The sequence below is a fragment of the Sus scrofa genome, chromosome 11 (assembly GCF_054392235.1).
Source record: "Sus scrofa isolate SSC_HxYL_T2T_F1_AM1 chromosome 11, Sscrofa_HxYL_maternal_Yorkshire_Landrace_v2.0, whole genome shotgun sequence".
In the NCBI taxonomy this organism is placed as follows: Eukaryota; Metazoa; Chordata; class Mammalia; order Artiodactyla; family Suidae; genus Sus; species Sus scrofa.
In genome coordinates, this window is record NC_139393.1 from 24,611,928 (window position 1) to 24,626,353 (window position 14,426).

At 44.0% G+C, this 14,426-nt stretch overlaps 1 protein-coding gene across 3 annotated transcripts in view; it reads left to right on the top strand.

The window, feature by feature from the left end:
* Positions 1 to 14,426, top strand: part of EPSTI1 (epithelial stromal interaction 1) — a 104,465-nt gene that overhangs the window by 38,221 nt on the left and 51,818 nt on the right. For all 3 annotated transcript variants that reach the window (XR_014819529.1, XM_003482896.5, XM_021065622.2), the window contains exon 6: positions 6,535 to 6,608. Coding sequence is in view for 2 of the 3 variants with exons in the window: in XM_003482896.5 (XP_003482944.1) it covers positions 6,535 to 6,608 (74 nt within the window). In the remaining variant the exon portion in view is untranslated. The remainder of the gene's footprint in view (positions 1 to 6,534; positions 6,609 to 14,426) is intronic.

Genomic DNA, 14,426 nt, shown 5'->3' on the forward strand with positions numbered 1-14,426 from the left:
TGGTTCGCTTTCAATTCCTCTCTTCCCATCATCATGGCTCAGCTTCTTGAAAGCTTTTTCTATCCCTTTGGGTTTCCATAGGCCAGACTGTAGCCGGACTCCTTATCAATTACCTGAACCAAAAAACTTCTTTTTTGTTTGTTTTTATTTTTGGCCACACCCATGGCATGCAGAAGTTCAAGGGCCAGGTATTGAACCCAACCTGAGCCACAGGAGTGACCCGAGCAAGACACAGCCGTGACAACATGGGATCCTTAACCTGCTGAGCCACCAGGAAACTCCAGTAACTTAGCTCCTTTGAGTCCTCACCTTTACTTGTTTCCTTGGTGGACTGAGTTTAACTTCTGTCTCTAGTACTTCACTGGTATTAATCTAGCCAAGATCACCAGCTCTTAATTAAAAAACCCAGTTGAGACGCTTCAGTTCCTTACTTAAACTGTTTATTTTTTATTTTGCTTTTTATTTTTTTGCTTTTTAGGGCCACACCCGAGGCATATGGAGGTTCCCAGGCTAGGGGTCCAATTGGAGCTGCAGCTGCTGGCCTACACCACAGCCACAGCAAAGCCAGATCTGAGCCACATCTGCAACCTATACCGCAGCTCAAGGCAACATCAGATCCTTAACCCACTGAATCGGCCAGGAATTGAACCTGCAACCTCATGGTTCCTGGTTGGATTCGTTTCTGCTGCGCCACAACGGGAACTCCTTAAACTGTTTATAACACTGTGCTTATTAAGTACCCTGACCTTCAATTTCTCTGCCTCTGGATTTCCTCTGGATCCTTTTCCTCTTGTTTTTCTGCAACTGATGTTCTGTCCAGGTCCTAGCCATTCATTTTCTCCTGTTTCCCTGAGCCACCGTGTTCTTATCGGAAAGCCCCCACGCTCCCACTTCTCTGGATCGAGTTATGGCTTGTGCGGATGCTTTCGGAAACTCATGTCTCCAGACCAGGAACGCCTGAATCCCAGAGCATGTAGCTTACTGTTTGCTTGACATTTCTTTCCAGAGATGCCACAGTATAGCTCAAATCCAGGAGTTTCAAAACCGACCCCAGGGAGTTCCCATTGTGCCACAGCAGAAAGGAACCCAGCTGATATCCATGAGGATGTGGGATCAATCCCTGGCCTCGCTCAGGGGGTCGGGGATCCGGCGTTGCCATGAGCTGTGGTGTAGGTCGAAGACTTGGCTTGGATCCTGAGCTGCTGTGGCTGTGGGGTAGGCCGGCAGCCGCAGCTCCTATTCCACCCCTAGCCTGGGAACCTCCATGAGCTGCACCTGTGGCCCCAAAAAGCAAAAAAAACCCAAAAACCAAAAAACAAAAAACCCCCAAAACCTCATATTAATTCTGATGCTCTTAAATAGTAGTCAGCTTGTACTCTTCCCCCTTTTCTGACTCATCCTATATGACCATAGCCTACCTCCTAGTATTTCTTTTTCCCTTCCTCTTTTCCATCTCCCACATTTTTCCTACAGCTTGTCCTTCCTTCTCTGACCCTACTGCCTTAATGTGAGACTCATGCTTTATGGCCTGGATTACTGTGGGAGCCACGCCACTGGTGTTTATTATGTATGGCTTTTTCTGCAGTTTATCCTCTGTGTTGCTTTCAGGGTTGAGCTGCTCAAAGTAACATAAGGGCTTGTCAGTGGCTTAATGACATCCAAATGTCTTTCCTTGGCACAGAAATTCTTTTGTAATTGCCCCTTCCTACTTTCTCAACCTTATCCCACCCAGCTCGCTACAGACCCTTTTGAATTTATCCATGAGCTTCTTGGGGTTTCTTCTTCTTTTTTTTTTTTCCTTTCATTTTTGGCCACCCCTCGGCATAGTGAGGTCCTAGGCCAGGGATCAGATCTGAGCCACAGCCGCAACCTCAGCTGCAGCTGCGACCGTGCCAGATCCTTAACCCACTGTGTGGGGCTGGGGATCAAACCCATTTCCTAGCGCTCCCAAGATGCCGCTGATCCCGTTTCACCACAGCGGGAACTTGATGAACTGGCATATCCTCTCAGGCTTTTCTATATTGAAAAATCTTTTTTCCCCCTTGTTTTGGCCATGCCTGCAGCATGCAGAAGTTCCTGGGCCGGGGATCTAACCAGTGCCACAGTAGCAACCCAAGCCACGGCAGTGACAATGCTGGATTCCTTTCCCTGCTGGGCCATAAGAAAACTCCTATTTTGAAAGTCCTCTAAGCCAGAGGAATGCCCTTTTCCTAACTAGGGCCACTAGTAGCCCATCATTGCCTTTGTGTGAATTAGAAACAGGTTTTTCATCTAGGCCGTCAGTTCCGTGGGTGCTCAGACAGGTGACAGATGGTACTTTTGTGAGAAATAGAGACATCTCGGCTCTGCCAGAGCACCCTATGCTGGGATGCAAGGCTTGGTGAGCTAAATGCTGGCTCTAGCTCAGCCTTCTGACCCGGGCAGTGAGAAACCCATACAATGAGCTGCAGTAGCCTCGCTCCCAGCATCTTCTCCTCTTCCTGGAAAACGCTTGCTCAAGATTGGTCTCCATCTAGAACTTCTACTTCTCTTTGGTTTTTTTTTTTTTTTTTTTCCTTGTCTTTTTGCCTTTCCTGGGGCCGCTCCTGTGGCACATGGAGATTCCCAGGCTAGGGGTCCAATCAGAGCTGTGGCTGCCGGCCTACACCACAGCCACAGCAACATGGGATCCGAGCCATGTCTGAAACCTACACCACAGCTCTTGGCAACGCCGGACCCCCAACCCACTGGGCAAGGCCAGGGATCGAACCCACAACCCCATGGCTCCCAGTCGGAATCGTTAACCACTGTACCACGATGGGAACTCCTCTACTTCTCTTTGGATCCAAGGTTCTTTTCCTTTCATTCAGTCGTCAGCCTCTGGGGAAATCTGAAGGAAGCTCTGAACCCACTCTCCATAAAGGTGAGCATACTCCGAACCCACAGCTCATTCATGACTCCAGCCTTCTAAAGTTATTCAAGTTTTGGCTCCTGTGTCCACGATGGTTCCTGCCACTTAGAAGGCACAGGGTGAATGTTTATGGAACTGTTGAAAACATTTCCCAACTGCACACTTCTGTGCTTTTTCCTTTTCTTAAAATTGTCTTTTCTTTCTTTCTTTCTTTTCTTTTTTTTTTTTTTTTTTTTTTTTTTTGCTGAGCCTATTGCATGCAGAAGTTTCCCTGGCCAGGGATCAAACCTGTGCCACAGCAGCAATCCCAAGCTGCTGCCGTGATGTTGCCGGATCCTTAACCCGCTGTGCTACAAGGGAAGTCCTCTTTTTAAAAAAATTTAAAAAATTATCGTTGATTTTCTGTGCTTTTTCTTTGTATTCATATTAAATATATGCAAACTTCTATCCCCTAATATATTTTACACCCTGCCATGATGGCTTTCTTGCCTGTGTTCCCAGCTAGCTTCTGAAAATTTCCACAATAGGCACTGCTCTATTTTTTGTTTTGTTTTTGTTTTTTTGCTTTTTAGGGCTGCACCTGCAGCATATGGAGGTTCCCAGGCTAGGGGTCCAATTGGAGCTACAGCTGCTGGCCTACACCACAGCCACAGCAACTCGGGATCCGAGCCACATCTGCAACCTACACCACAGCTCACAGCAACGCCAGATCCTTAACCCACTGACTGAGGCCAGGGATCAAACCCAAAACCTCACGGTTCCTAGTTGGATTCGTTTCCGCTGTGCCATGACGGAAACTCCAGCACGGCTCTGGTTATATCTTCATTCCCAGTCTCTAACAGAACATGGTACCAGGCATATAATATGCATTTGATAAATGTTTGCTGAATAAATGAGATCCAGTGATATTAAATGATTTGCTTAAGGTCACTCAATAGTGGTGGACCAAGAGCTAATTCCATATTTTTTTCCTCTGGGCCTCATGTTCTTGGATATTTTACTTCCTGTGCTTGTGTATGTATGTGTTAAGTATGGTTGGGTGACTCCTTAACTGTTAAATGGAAGGAAAAAAATATTCTGACTTAATCTAAGTATTTGGATTAGTATACTAAAACCACTTTATCAGTAAGTATCAAATACTCAAATACTCCAGGATTTTGCAGAATACTTCTCCGTGAACTCTCGAGGGATAAACAGACATTTTTTGGGATAGAATTCAGCTTTTAAACTAAATGAGGATTTCCCGTTGTGTCGCAGTGGTTAACGAATCTGACTAGGAACCATGAGGTTGCGGGTTCCATCCTTGGCTTTGCTCAGTGGGTTAAACGATCCGGCGTTGCTGTGAGCTGCGGTGTAGGTTGCAGACGTGTCTCGGATCCCACGTTGCTGTGGCTCTGGTGTAGGCGGGTGGCTACAGCTCCGATTCGACCCCTAGCCTGGGAACCTCCATATGCCTTGGGAGCGGCCCAAGAAATAGCAAAAAAAAAAAAAAAAAAAAAAAAAAGGTAAATGAGTTTTTTTGAGTTGAATTTTAGTGAAGATATCAAAACCTATGTTCCAATTTCTAACCTGATGAAGGAATCCAGCCTTAATCTCTAGATGCTAGTGTGGTTTTCTCATTATTCTTTTTTTTTTTTTTTTATTTTTAGGGCCACACCTGTGGCACATGGAGGTTCCCAGGCTAGGGGTTGAATTGAAGCTATAGCTGCTGGCCTACGCCAGAGCCACAGCCACGCCGGATCCGAGCGGTGTCTGCGACCTACACCGCAGCTCATGGCAACGCCAGATCCTTAACCCACTGAGCAAAGCCAGGGATCAAACCCGTAACCTCATGGTTCCTAGTCGGATTCATCTCTGCTGCACCACGACAGGAACTCCAATGAATTGAATTTGAGCAAAGATATCAAAACCCATGTTCCAATTTCTAACCTTGATGAAGGAACCCATCCTTGATCTCTAGATGCTAGTGTGGCTTTCTCATTGTTCTTTAAGTAGCATTCCGAATCCTAGGTTTCATCAGTACGACAGCTCGCTTACTTGCTGCCTTTTCCTTCCCACCCCCCACTTCTTTTCCCCCAGGGCAGTGGGGAACTCTTCACCATTGACCACTTTTGGTCTCATGAGTCCGTATGTTTTTTCTAGATGGAAATCATGTTTATTTGGTTTTACAATTCTTTTCCGAGTTTGCTTCCTGGAATTGTGTCTCATTAATTATCCAATTGCCTTGTATTATAATTGATTCTCTCTGATGGCAGGAAATTGCCTTTATTTTTTTTTGAAACTGAAAGCATCCATTTTAACGTTTCAAAAAGGGACAAGTGAGTGAAGGAAAATGTTCATGGACATGAACAATATGAACAGTTTCTCTCCCTCTTTGGAAGATGGAGCTAAACCTTTGTTAGGCTTTGAAAGTGGTGATTTCCATTATTCCCTGTTCACAGGTCTTCCTGCTCTGGGCAAATTCATTTTTTTTTTTTTTCTTAAGTAAAGCAAATCCAGCTGCTTCCTGTCTCCCTTGGATTCATTAAAAACTTTGTCTCTCTGTCTTGCGGAACTTGTGTCAATTTCCCATGACATTCGTTGTCTAGGAAGTCTACTTGTTTTAAGTTTTCAATTTTCAAAAATGACAGTTGTGGGACTTCCCTTTGTGGCTCAGTGGTGAACGAACCCGACTAATATTCATGAGGATGTGGGTTTGATCCCTGGCCTTGCTCAGTGGGTTAAGGATCTGGCGTTGCCATGAGCTGCGGTGTAGGTGGCAGATGAGGCTCAGATCTGGCATGGCTGTGGCTGTGGTGCAGGATGGCAGCTATAGCCCTGATTCGACCGCTAGCCTGGGAACCTCCATATGCCTCGGGTACAGCCCTAAAAAGTATAAAAAAAAAAAAAAAAAAAGAAAGAAAGAAAAAAAATGGTAGTTGTGTCATAATGAAAAAAAAAAGCAAGTGTTCATAGGCTACTAAGTTGGATTAAAATATGTACCCCAAAGCCATAGTGAGAATAATATCAAATTTGAAGTCCTTTATCTCCAGACTCTCCCAACAACTAATTTAAGAGAGAGAGAGGAAGGACTCTTATCCATTCAAGTCGATGGCTTTTTCTTTCTTTCTTTCTTTTTTTTTTTTTGTTCTTCAGTGTCTCAAAAGCTTTAAGTATCTGTTTCTAAGTCAGAAGGGAGTGGAATTGGCTCGTTGGCCATCTTTTCTTGAATGCTTTATTGGACTGTGGGTATAGATAGAAATTTTGTATCAACTATTTCACCATATATGATAATTGAGTAAGATTTCATGGCCATGTCATGTTTTCCATAGAACGTTTTGAAAACCCTGCTTAAAATATAAATGTTGCCATCATCTGAACGAAGAATAAAGATGTGAAATATTGATTCTGTGATAATACCAATCAAGGTGGGAGAGGGGAGTCATGGGAAGGACTTGGGGCTCCTGGCTTTCAGTGTGGGGCCCAGGGGTTATGAGAGGGGCAGCATCTTGGAAGCGCTGCTTGGTACCGACCGTATTGGACTGTTGAGGCCACTCGAGCCTAAAGATTTTGGGCCCTGGGTAGATTTACCCTGGGTAGATTTAACATCAGGATTCTGCTTAAAGCTTCCCCCATAGATTACATTTTGATCCTTGCAATTTCAGAGCAATAAACTAGAGGAGAAAAAACGACATCAAGAAGAGCTCAGAAGAGAAGCTTTTAGAGAGCATCGGCAATAGTAAGTTTCTGTTTTCCGAACCCTATACCTTTTCTAGACCTATTGTCCATTGTGCTTTTAGTTTTTTATTTTTATTTTTTTGTCTTTTTTAGACTGCACCTGCATATGGAAGTTCCCAGGCTAGGGGTCGAATTGGAGCTGCAGCTGCAGGCCTACACCACAGCGCATGGCAACACCAGATCCTTAACCTGCTGAGCGAGGCCAGGGATCAAACCCGCGTCCTCGTGGATCCTAGTTGGGTTCATTATTCCTGAGCTACAACAGGAAGTCCCATTGGGCTTTTAAATTCTAGGTGATGGTAACTATTCAAAACACTTAGTATTACACTCTTGACCACTCAATATGTTACTGGACTCTATCACTAAGGAAGTGAGAGTTCTAAGGGTGGAGACATCTAAACTCGCCAGGGTATTCTTTAGTAGTCAGCTGATTAGAAAGGATACTGCTAAATTTGAAAACTTTTTTTCATTCTTTTTGTGTGTATGCTGTGCCATGCCTCCAGAATGTGGAAGTTCCTAGACCAGGGCTCATACCCATGCCACAGCAATGATCCTGTTGCTGCAGTGACAATGCTGGATCCTTAACCCACTGTGCCACAAGGGAACTCCAAGAAATTCCCCATTTTAAATAACTTAGAAGGTTTGATTTTTTTGGTGGTCCAGGTAACTTTTGACTATGTAGACTTCTAAACCACCAATATAAGGAAGATATTTTTTAAAAAAGTACCCAACCAGGGAGTTCCCATTGTGGTGCAGCAGAAATGCATCCAACTTGTATCCATGAGGACGTGGGTTTGATCCCTGGCCTCACACAGTGGGTCAGGGATCCAGCGTTTCCATGAGCTGTGGTGTAGGTTGCAGATGTGGCTTGGATCCAGAGTTTTTGTAGCTGTGGTGTAGGCCCGCAGCTGTAGCTCTGATTCAATCCTTAGCCTGGGAACTTCCATATGCTGCAGGTGTGGCCCTAAAATGCAAAAAAAAAAAAGTGCCCAAGTAGAATCTAAACTAACTAGGGGATTTATCTAATGGACTGAGAACTCACATTTTTATAAACAAGAATTGAGAGGGAGTTCTCGTGTGACACAGTGGGTTAAAGGTCCAGTGTTGCCACTGCAGCAGGTTAGGTTGCTGCCGTGACATGGGTTTGATCCCTGGCCTAGAAACTTTGTATGCCTCAGGCCCAGCAAAAAAAAAAAAAAAAAAAAAAAGAAGAAGAAGAATTGAGAAATAATTTCATAATTATCAGCAGAACCCCAATTAGCGGTCATACATCACGGTACCTTTTCCGGTAGGACCTGAGTAACAGCAGTTGACATGTGTAGGGCAACCACTGTGGGCTTTATAATGTAGATCATCTACTCCAGCATATAAACTTTATCTTTTTTTATTTATTTATTTATTTTCAGGGCCACACCCGCGGCATATGGAGGTTCCCAGGCTAGGGGTCTAATCAGAGCCACAGCTGCCAGCCTACACCACAGCCACAGCAATGCCGGATCTGAGCTGCATCTGTGACCTACACCACAGTTCATAGCAATGTCAGCTCCTTAACCCACTGAGCGAGGCCAGGGATTGAACCCGCAACCTCATGGTTCCTAGTCAGATTCTTTTCCACTGCACCACGGCCGGAACTCTCCCATTATATAAACTTTAAAGATAAGTTTGTGTTCTAGTTCTAAGTAGCTAGGTTATTTGCACACTACTTAAAACAATAGACAAAATCAAAAAACCGTATTTCTGGCCCTAGATTAATTCCAAATGTGGTAGAATTAAAACCAAGAAGATCGGGGTTCAAAGTCCTAGCTCCATTCTTCAGCTGTGACCTTGGACAAACTACTAAACTTCTTCTTTTTTTTTGGTCTTTTCTAGGGCTGCTCCCGCGGCATGTGGAGGTTCCCAGGCAAAGGGTCTAATCGGAGCTGTGGCCGCCGGCCTACACCACAGCCACAGCAACGCGGGATCCGAGTCTCGTCTGCAACCTACACCACAGTTCACGGCAACAATGGATCCTTAACCCACTGAGCAAGGCCAGGGATCGAACCCGCAACCTCGTGGTTCCTAGTCAGATTCATTAACCACTGCGCCACGAGGGAAACTCCGAGAAATTCTTGAGTTTTAAAGAACATGGGAGATTGTGTCATCAACCCTTTCTTTCCAAGTCCTCCACCTTCTTGAGTTTGTGTTTTACTAAATACTAGAGATCACCCTTCTTCTGTTAAGAAAAAAGAATTTTACCATCAGCTGCCTTACACACCATCAGCAGAGCCAAATTCAATTGCACGCACGTTTCTCTCTTACTCTTTCTTCTGCTTATCATAAAATTCCCACTTCACTAGGAAAAAGAGAAGTTGGCCAAAAATGGGAAGTATCTCAAATTGATTTTTAAAGCCTATGGAGAAACACAACACAAGAAGAAGTCCATGTGTGTGTGGGGGGGTGTTTTAAGTCTATTTTGTTTTGAACCCGTTTTGAAATGAAAAGACCCACAGCTCTTGAAATAAATGACTGTTATATAGCTAGAACCAGGAGAGAAACGTCTAGGAAAAGATGGATCCTTTGGAGTCTAACAGTCCTTTATCCTATCTTCTTAGAATCAATTGATGGTGGAGAAATTGTGTAGGAGAGCTGTTAGAATTTTAACAGCACAAAGCTGTCTTTAGACCAACCAGGCTGTTCCCTCCAACCCCCCAAAAAGGAGATTCTCCCAAAGCTGTCAACCCGAGGATCACAAAATAGAAACACAAATAAGAAATTCTTTCAAGACCTCATATCTTTACGAGTTTCGGCATCCTGTGCTATGTGGTTCAAATAGCTGACCAGGAATGGTGTTCTTTGTTTTTGTTTTGTTTGTTTTTTTTTCCCTGTGGAGAAGGGCAGCCATGGACTCTGAGCAGCCTGTAAATCCACGTTGCTGGAGAAAAAGCTCAGGCTAGCATCGGAGGGCACCACCGTAAGAATCTTAATGTGCTTTCTTACCACCTTGTTCCTGACTTCGTTCATTTGCTTCTGATTATTTTTAGTGTTGTCAATTATTTAGCTAACAGGCAGAAAACTAGGCTTTTATTGACATCCAAAGGGACTCTCCTGAGTGTAATAATGAAGGCAGTTTATTGAATGCCTGTGAGGTTGCTTCCTAATTGTACGCATTAATCTGCCCATGCAAGCTGGCTGGAAATACATAGGCAGATTGCATGTACAGATGGAGCACTCGGGATGGTTTTTATGAAAAGACCTCTGGAATGTACTCCTGCAGTACTGACTTTTCCTTAAAAATCAAATGACTGTGACTATTTCTTTGTCTTCTTTTTTTTTTTTTTTCCTGCTTTTTAGGGCCACACCTGCGGCATATGGAAGTTCTCAGGCTAGGGGTCGAATGGGAGCTACAGCTGCCAGCCTACGCTACTGCCACAGCAACATGGGATGTGAGCCATGTCTGCAACCTATACCACATCTCACATCAACACCAGATCCTTAACCCACTGAGGGAGGCCCGGGATCGAACCTGCGTTTCCATGGATCCTAGTTATGTTCCTTAACTGCTGAGCCACGAAGGGATCTCCTGACTGGGATTATTTCAATTGGTGGCTAAGAAAAACCAGATTAATGGTGCATTACGTCTGCTTCTCTGGCTGCAAACAGACTCCCCAATTTCACAACATAGGGTTAATGCTAGGATTCTTTTTTTTTTTCTTTTTTCTTTTTACAGCCACACCTCTACACTTGGAAGTTGCCAGCTAGGGGTTGAATCAGAGCTGAAGCTGCCGGCCTACACCACAGCCACAGCAATGCCAGATCTGAGCTGCAACTGGGACCTACACGGCGGCTCGTGGCAACACCATATCCTTAACCCACTTAGTGAGGTCAGGGATCAAACCTGCATCCTCGTGCATACTGGTTGGGTTCTTAACTTGCTGAGCCTCCATGAGAACTCCAATGCTAGGCTTCTTGAGCATGAAAGTGAAGGGTAGAAATAGGCTTCTAACCTGGGTGTTGTTTTCACTGGTATTTTACTCCATCATTCTTTACTAATTATAAAAAGTCAAATGTGATTTTTCAAGATGACATTTTTTTCCCCCTCTTTTTCTGTCATTCAGGATGGCCTTTTTTATTAGTCAATATTACTGGGAGATTCTGAGGATTTGAAGTAACAGTTTATAAACCATTGGGTGGATGTGTTTTCTTATAATCAAAAAGATTATTTAAATTATTTAAATTTAGATAATTTATATTATTTAAATTTCAGCATTTTTAATTTAAATGATAAATTGAGTTATAGTCATCTTTCTAGCCACATGGCTTTTGGATAGATATAGAGACAGCTTGAATTTCGAGCTTGTTTAATTAGTTGTAGGGTCTGGGGTAAGATATGAGGGGGGCAGTAAAATGCCTTTTGGGTGCAGGTATTAAGGATTTGCTGTAGAGATAAGGATTGGGTATATTTTCAGATTTACACTTTTAGTTCATATCTAATAACCATTTAATGTAAGAGATTATGCACTTGTATAGTTTGAAAAAAATACAAAGTGAAATGAGCAAATAAGCTGAAATCAGCATATAAGCTTCTTTGTTATTGAGAACCTGTGGAGGAATTCCCGTCGTGGCTCAGCAGTTAACAAACCCGACTGGTATCCATGAGGACAAGGGTTCCATCCCTGGCCCTGCTCAGTGGGTTAAGGATCCGGCGTTGCCATGAGCTGTAGTGTAGGTTGCAGACACTGCTCGGATCCAGCGTTGCTGTGGCTGTGGCGTGGGCCAGCGGCTTCAGTTCTGGTTGGACCCCTAGCCTGGGAACTTCCATATGCCTCGGGTGCAGCCCTAAAAATAAAAAAAGACAAAAAACAAACAAACAAAAAACAAAAACAAAAAACCTGTGGAGTATCAGCAGTATTAGATATATTATATATGTCATTTCATTTCATTTTTAGATCAACCCTATTAGGGATATGTCATCTTCATTTTACAGCTGAAGGGGTGAGTCATCTAAATTCACGCAGGGAGCAGGGCAGCCAGATCTTGGTGTTGAGACTTGGGGGGCTAGGGGAAAGAGGTAATTTAGAGGTGTGATGTCCTTTGAAGTTGAGGACTGTCTGTCTAGAGTGGGGTGATAAGCATTGTAGCCACATAGGGGACCTGTGGAGACAACTATAGGTTAGTTCAGTTCCTAGAGAAAGCCTTGGGCAAAATTGACTTCTGTTTCTTCCAACTGAGATCTAAATTTTGCCTGAAGGAGGCAAAAGAAAAACTGACAAAGAAGGTCTGCCTTGGAGTTCCCATTGTGGTGCAGTGGTTAACGAATCCGACTAGGAACCACGAGGTTGCAGGTTCGATCCCTGGCCTTGCTCAGTGGGTTAAAGATCCGGCTTTGCTGTGAGCTGTGGTGTAGGTTGCAGACACAGCTCGGATCCTGAGTTGCAGTGGCTCTGGTGTAGGCTGGTGGCTACAGCTCCGATTCGACCCCTATCCTGGGAACCTCCATATGCTGAGGGAGCAGCCCTAGAAAAGGGAAAAAGACAAAAAAAAAAAAAAAAAAAAAAAGAAGGTCTGCCTTCTCTGATTTTCCTCATACCTGAGTGGCATCCTCTTTCCTGGATGTCATTCATTAATTCCACTAATCAAGCCTGGATTAGAACCACAATTAGGCTTACTAGGGTACATGGACTTGTGGAAGCTTTCCTGGCTGGACTCTACTCATAGGCTCACAGAGTCTGATGTTTCTAGGGAAGAAGAGTCTCCATTCTTAAAACTCTACTTGGAAAAGCTCTTGGAACCAACCTCATTCCACTACAGGACCTTCTTATTCCTAAACAGCCAAGCGCCTCCCCAGGCTCAGCCGGTCCATGGTCATGTTGGGAAGTTTTCTTCATTTCCGCCGTTAGAACCATGCATCTATTTTATTTCCCTGTGAATGAGAGGGTGATTAGTTCCTAGGAGGCACATCTTCATCTATTTTAGTTTCTTTGAGCTGAGGATCCAGGCAGGTCTGCTGAATATGCAGGCTTAGGTTCCAAGTTTGTCTTCTAATAGGCTCACGAAACTCCTAATGCCCTTTGTGGGAGCTTTCAAAAGGCACTTAAGGGCCAAATGGGTCCCTTATCCATATGGTAGACTTAAATCCAACCTCACATTTTATAAGCCAAGTAAGGTCAACCGAAAGTCATCCTATTCATAATTTTCTATCTTATGCTAATGAAGTGAACTTATAGATACCAAAGGCCCCGATTTTGTTCAGAAGAAGACTGAATAGTTGATGAGAAATCTGAGAACATCCCTGCCTCCTGAATGTGAAATGATATGGATGGTTTAAGACTGTACCAAAATTTCTACCCACTCAATTCCTCCTACAGGTGTCCTAGCGGACGTTAACTCATTTTCCTTCCCATTGCCGCCCCCTTCATCTAGGTATTTATCACATGCCACTTGCATTATAGCTTCTGTCTCCTGTCATTCCCTGAGCTACTGGAATGGCTTTCTTACAATCTTTGCCAACAGTCTCTCTCTCTCTTTTTTTCTTTTTTTTTTTTTTTTTGGTTTTTAGGGCCGTACCCATGGCATATGGAGGTTCCCAGGCTAGGGGTCGAATTGGAGCTACAGCTGCCGGCCTGCATCACAGCCACAGCAACACAGGATCCAAGCCATGTCTGTGACCTACACCACAGCTCACGGCAACGCCAGATCCTTAACCCCCTGAGTGAGGCCAGGGATTGAACCCACAACCTCGTGGTTCCTTGTTGGATTTGTTTCTGCTGTGCCATCACGGGAACGCGCCCCATCTTTTCTTGATTGTCTTAACAGCTTTGTCAGATTTCATTTTCTCAAGCACAACTTGAGTTGCACCCTTATCCCACTCCAAAAGCCTTTATAATTTCCCATTGCTTATAACGTGAATTCTAAGCTCACTGGCTCCACAAGAAAGGACTGATAGGGTTTGGGCCGGTGTCCGGTGATTTGTGGGGAGGGTTTGAGGAAGCAGGGCTTTGTTCTGGGTTGGCTGTTATCAGGAGGCAGGGGTACTTGTGATTTAGGGATCGGAGGTCTTCATGCCATCCACAGCAACGTGAATTCATCTGGAGAGTCTCATACTGAGTGAAGTAAGCCAGAAAGGGAAAGACAGATACCATATGATATCACTACTTACATATAGAATCTAAAATATGACACCAACAAACCTACTTATGAAACAGAGGCAGACTCATGGACAAGGAGAACAGACTTGTGGTTGCCAAGGGGGAGGGGTTTGGAAAAGGGATGGAGTGGGAGGTTGGGGTGAGCAGATGTAAGCTATTATATATGCATGGAATAATCAACAAAGTCCTACCGTATAGGACAGAGACCTGTAATCAATGCCCTGGGATAAACCATAGTGGAAAAGAATATATTTTAAAAGAATGTGTATATGCATGTGTGTGTGCGTATAACTGAATCACTTTGTTGTACAGCAGAAATTAACACATTATAAATCAACCACCCTTCAAGGAAAAAAAATCAAATGGGGAAATCAGAGTGAGACTGATACTGTAATTGATAAAGAAGTCGCAGTTACTTCTGTTGGCCAAAATATTGGGGTGTTTGGTCACTTTTGTGGTCTAGACAGACGTCATGCATTTATCTTTGTTCAGACATGTTATGGTGTGGTCTTCTTTCTTTGTGATCTGTCACCATCATAAGGTGACCTCCTCTGATACTGGTATTGCGTGAAATTACTTTCAACAGGAGAATACCAAGGCTTAGCTGTGAGTGCCAGGCTAGCACCTGGATGTCAGGGACAGCGTCTCTGTTTCTCAGGATGTAATTAATAATTGGTAAAAGATAAAAGTTGATG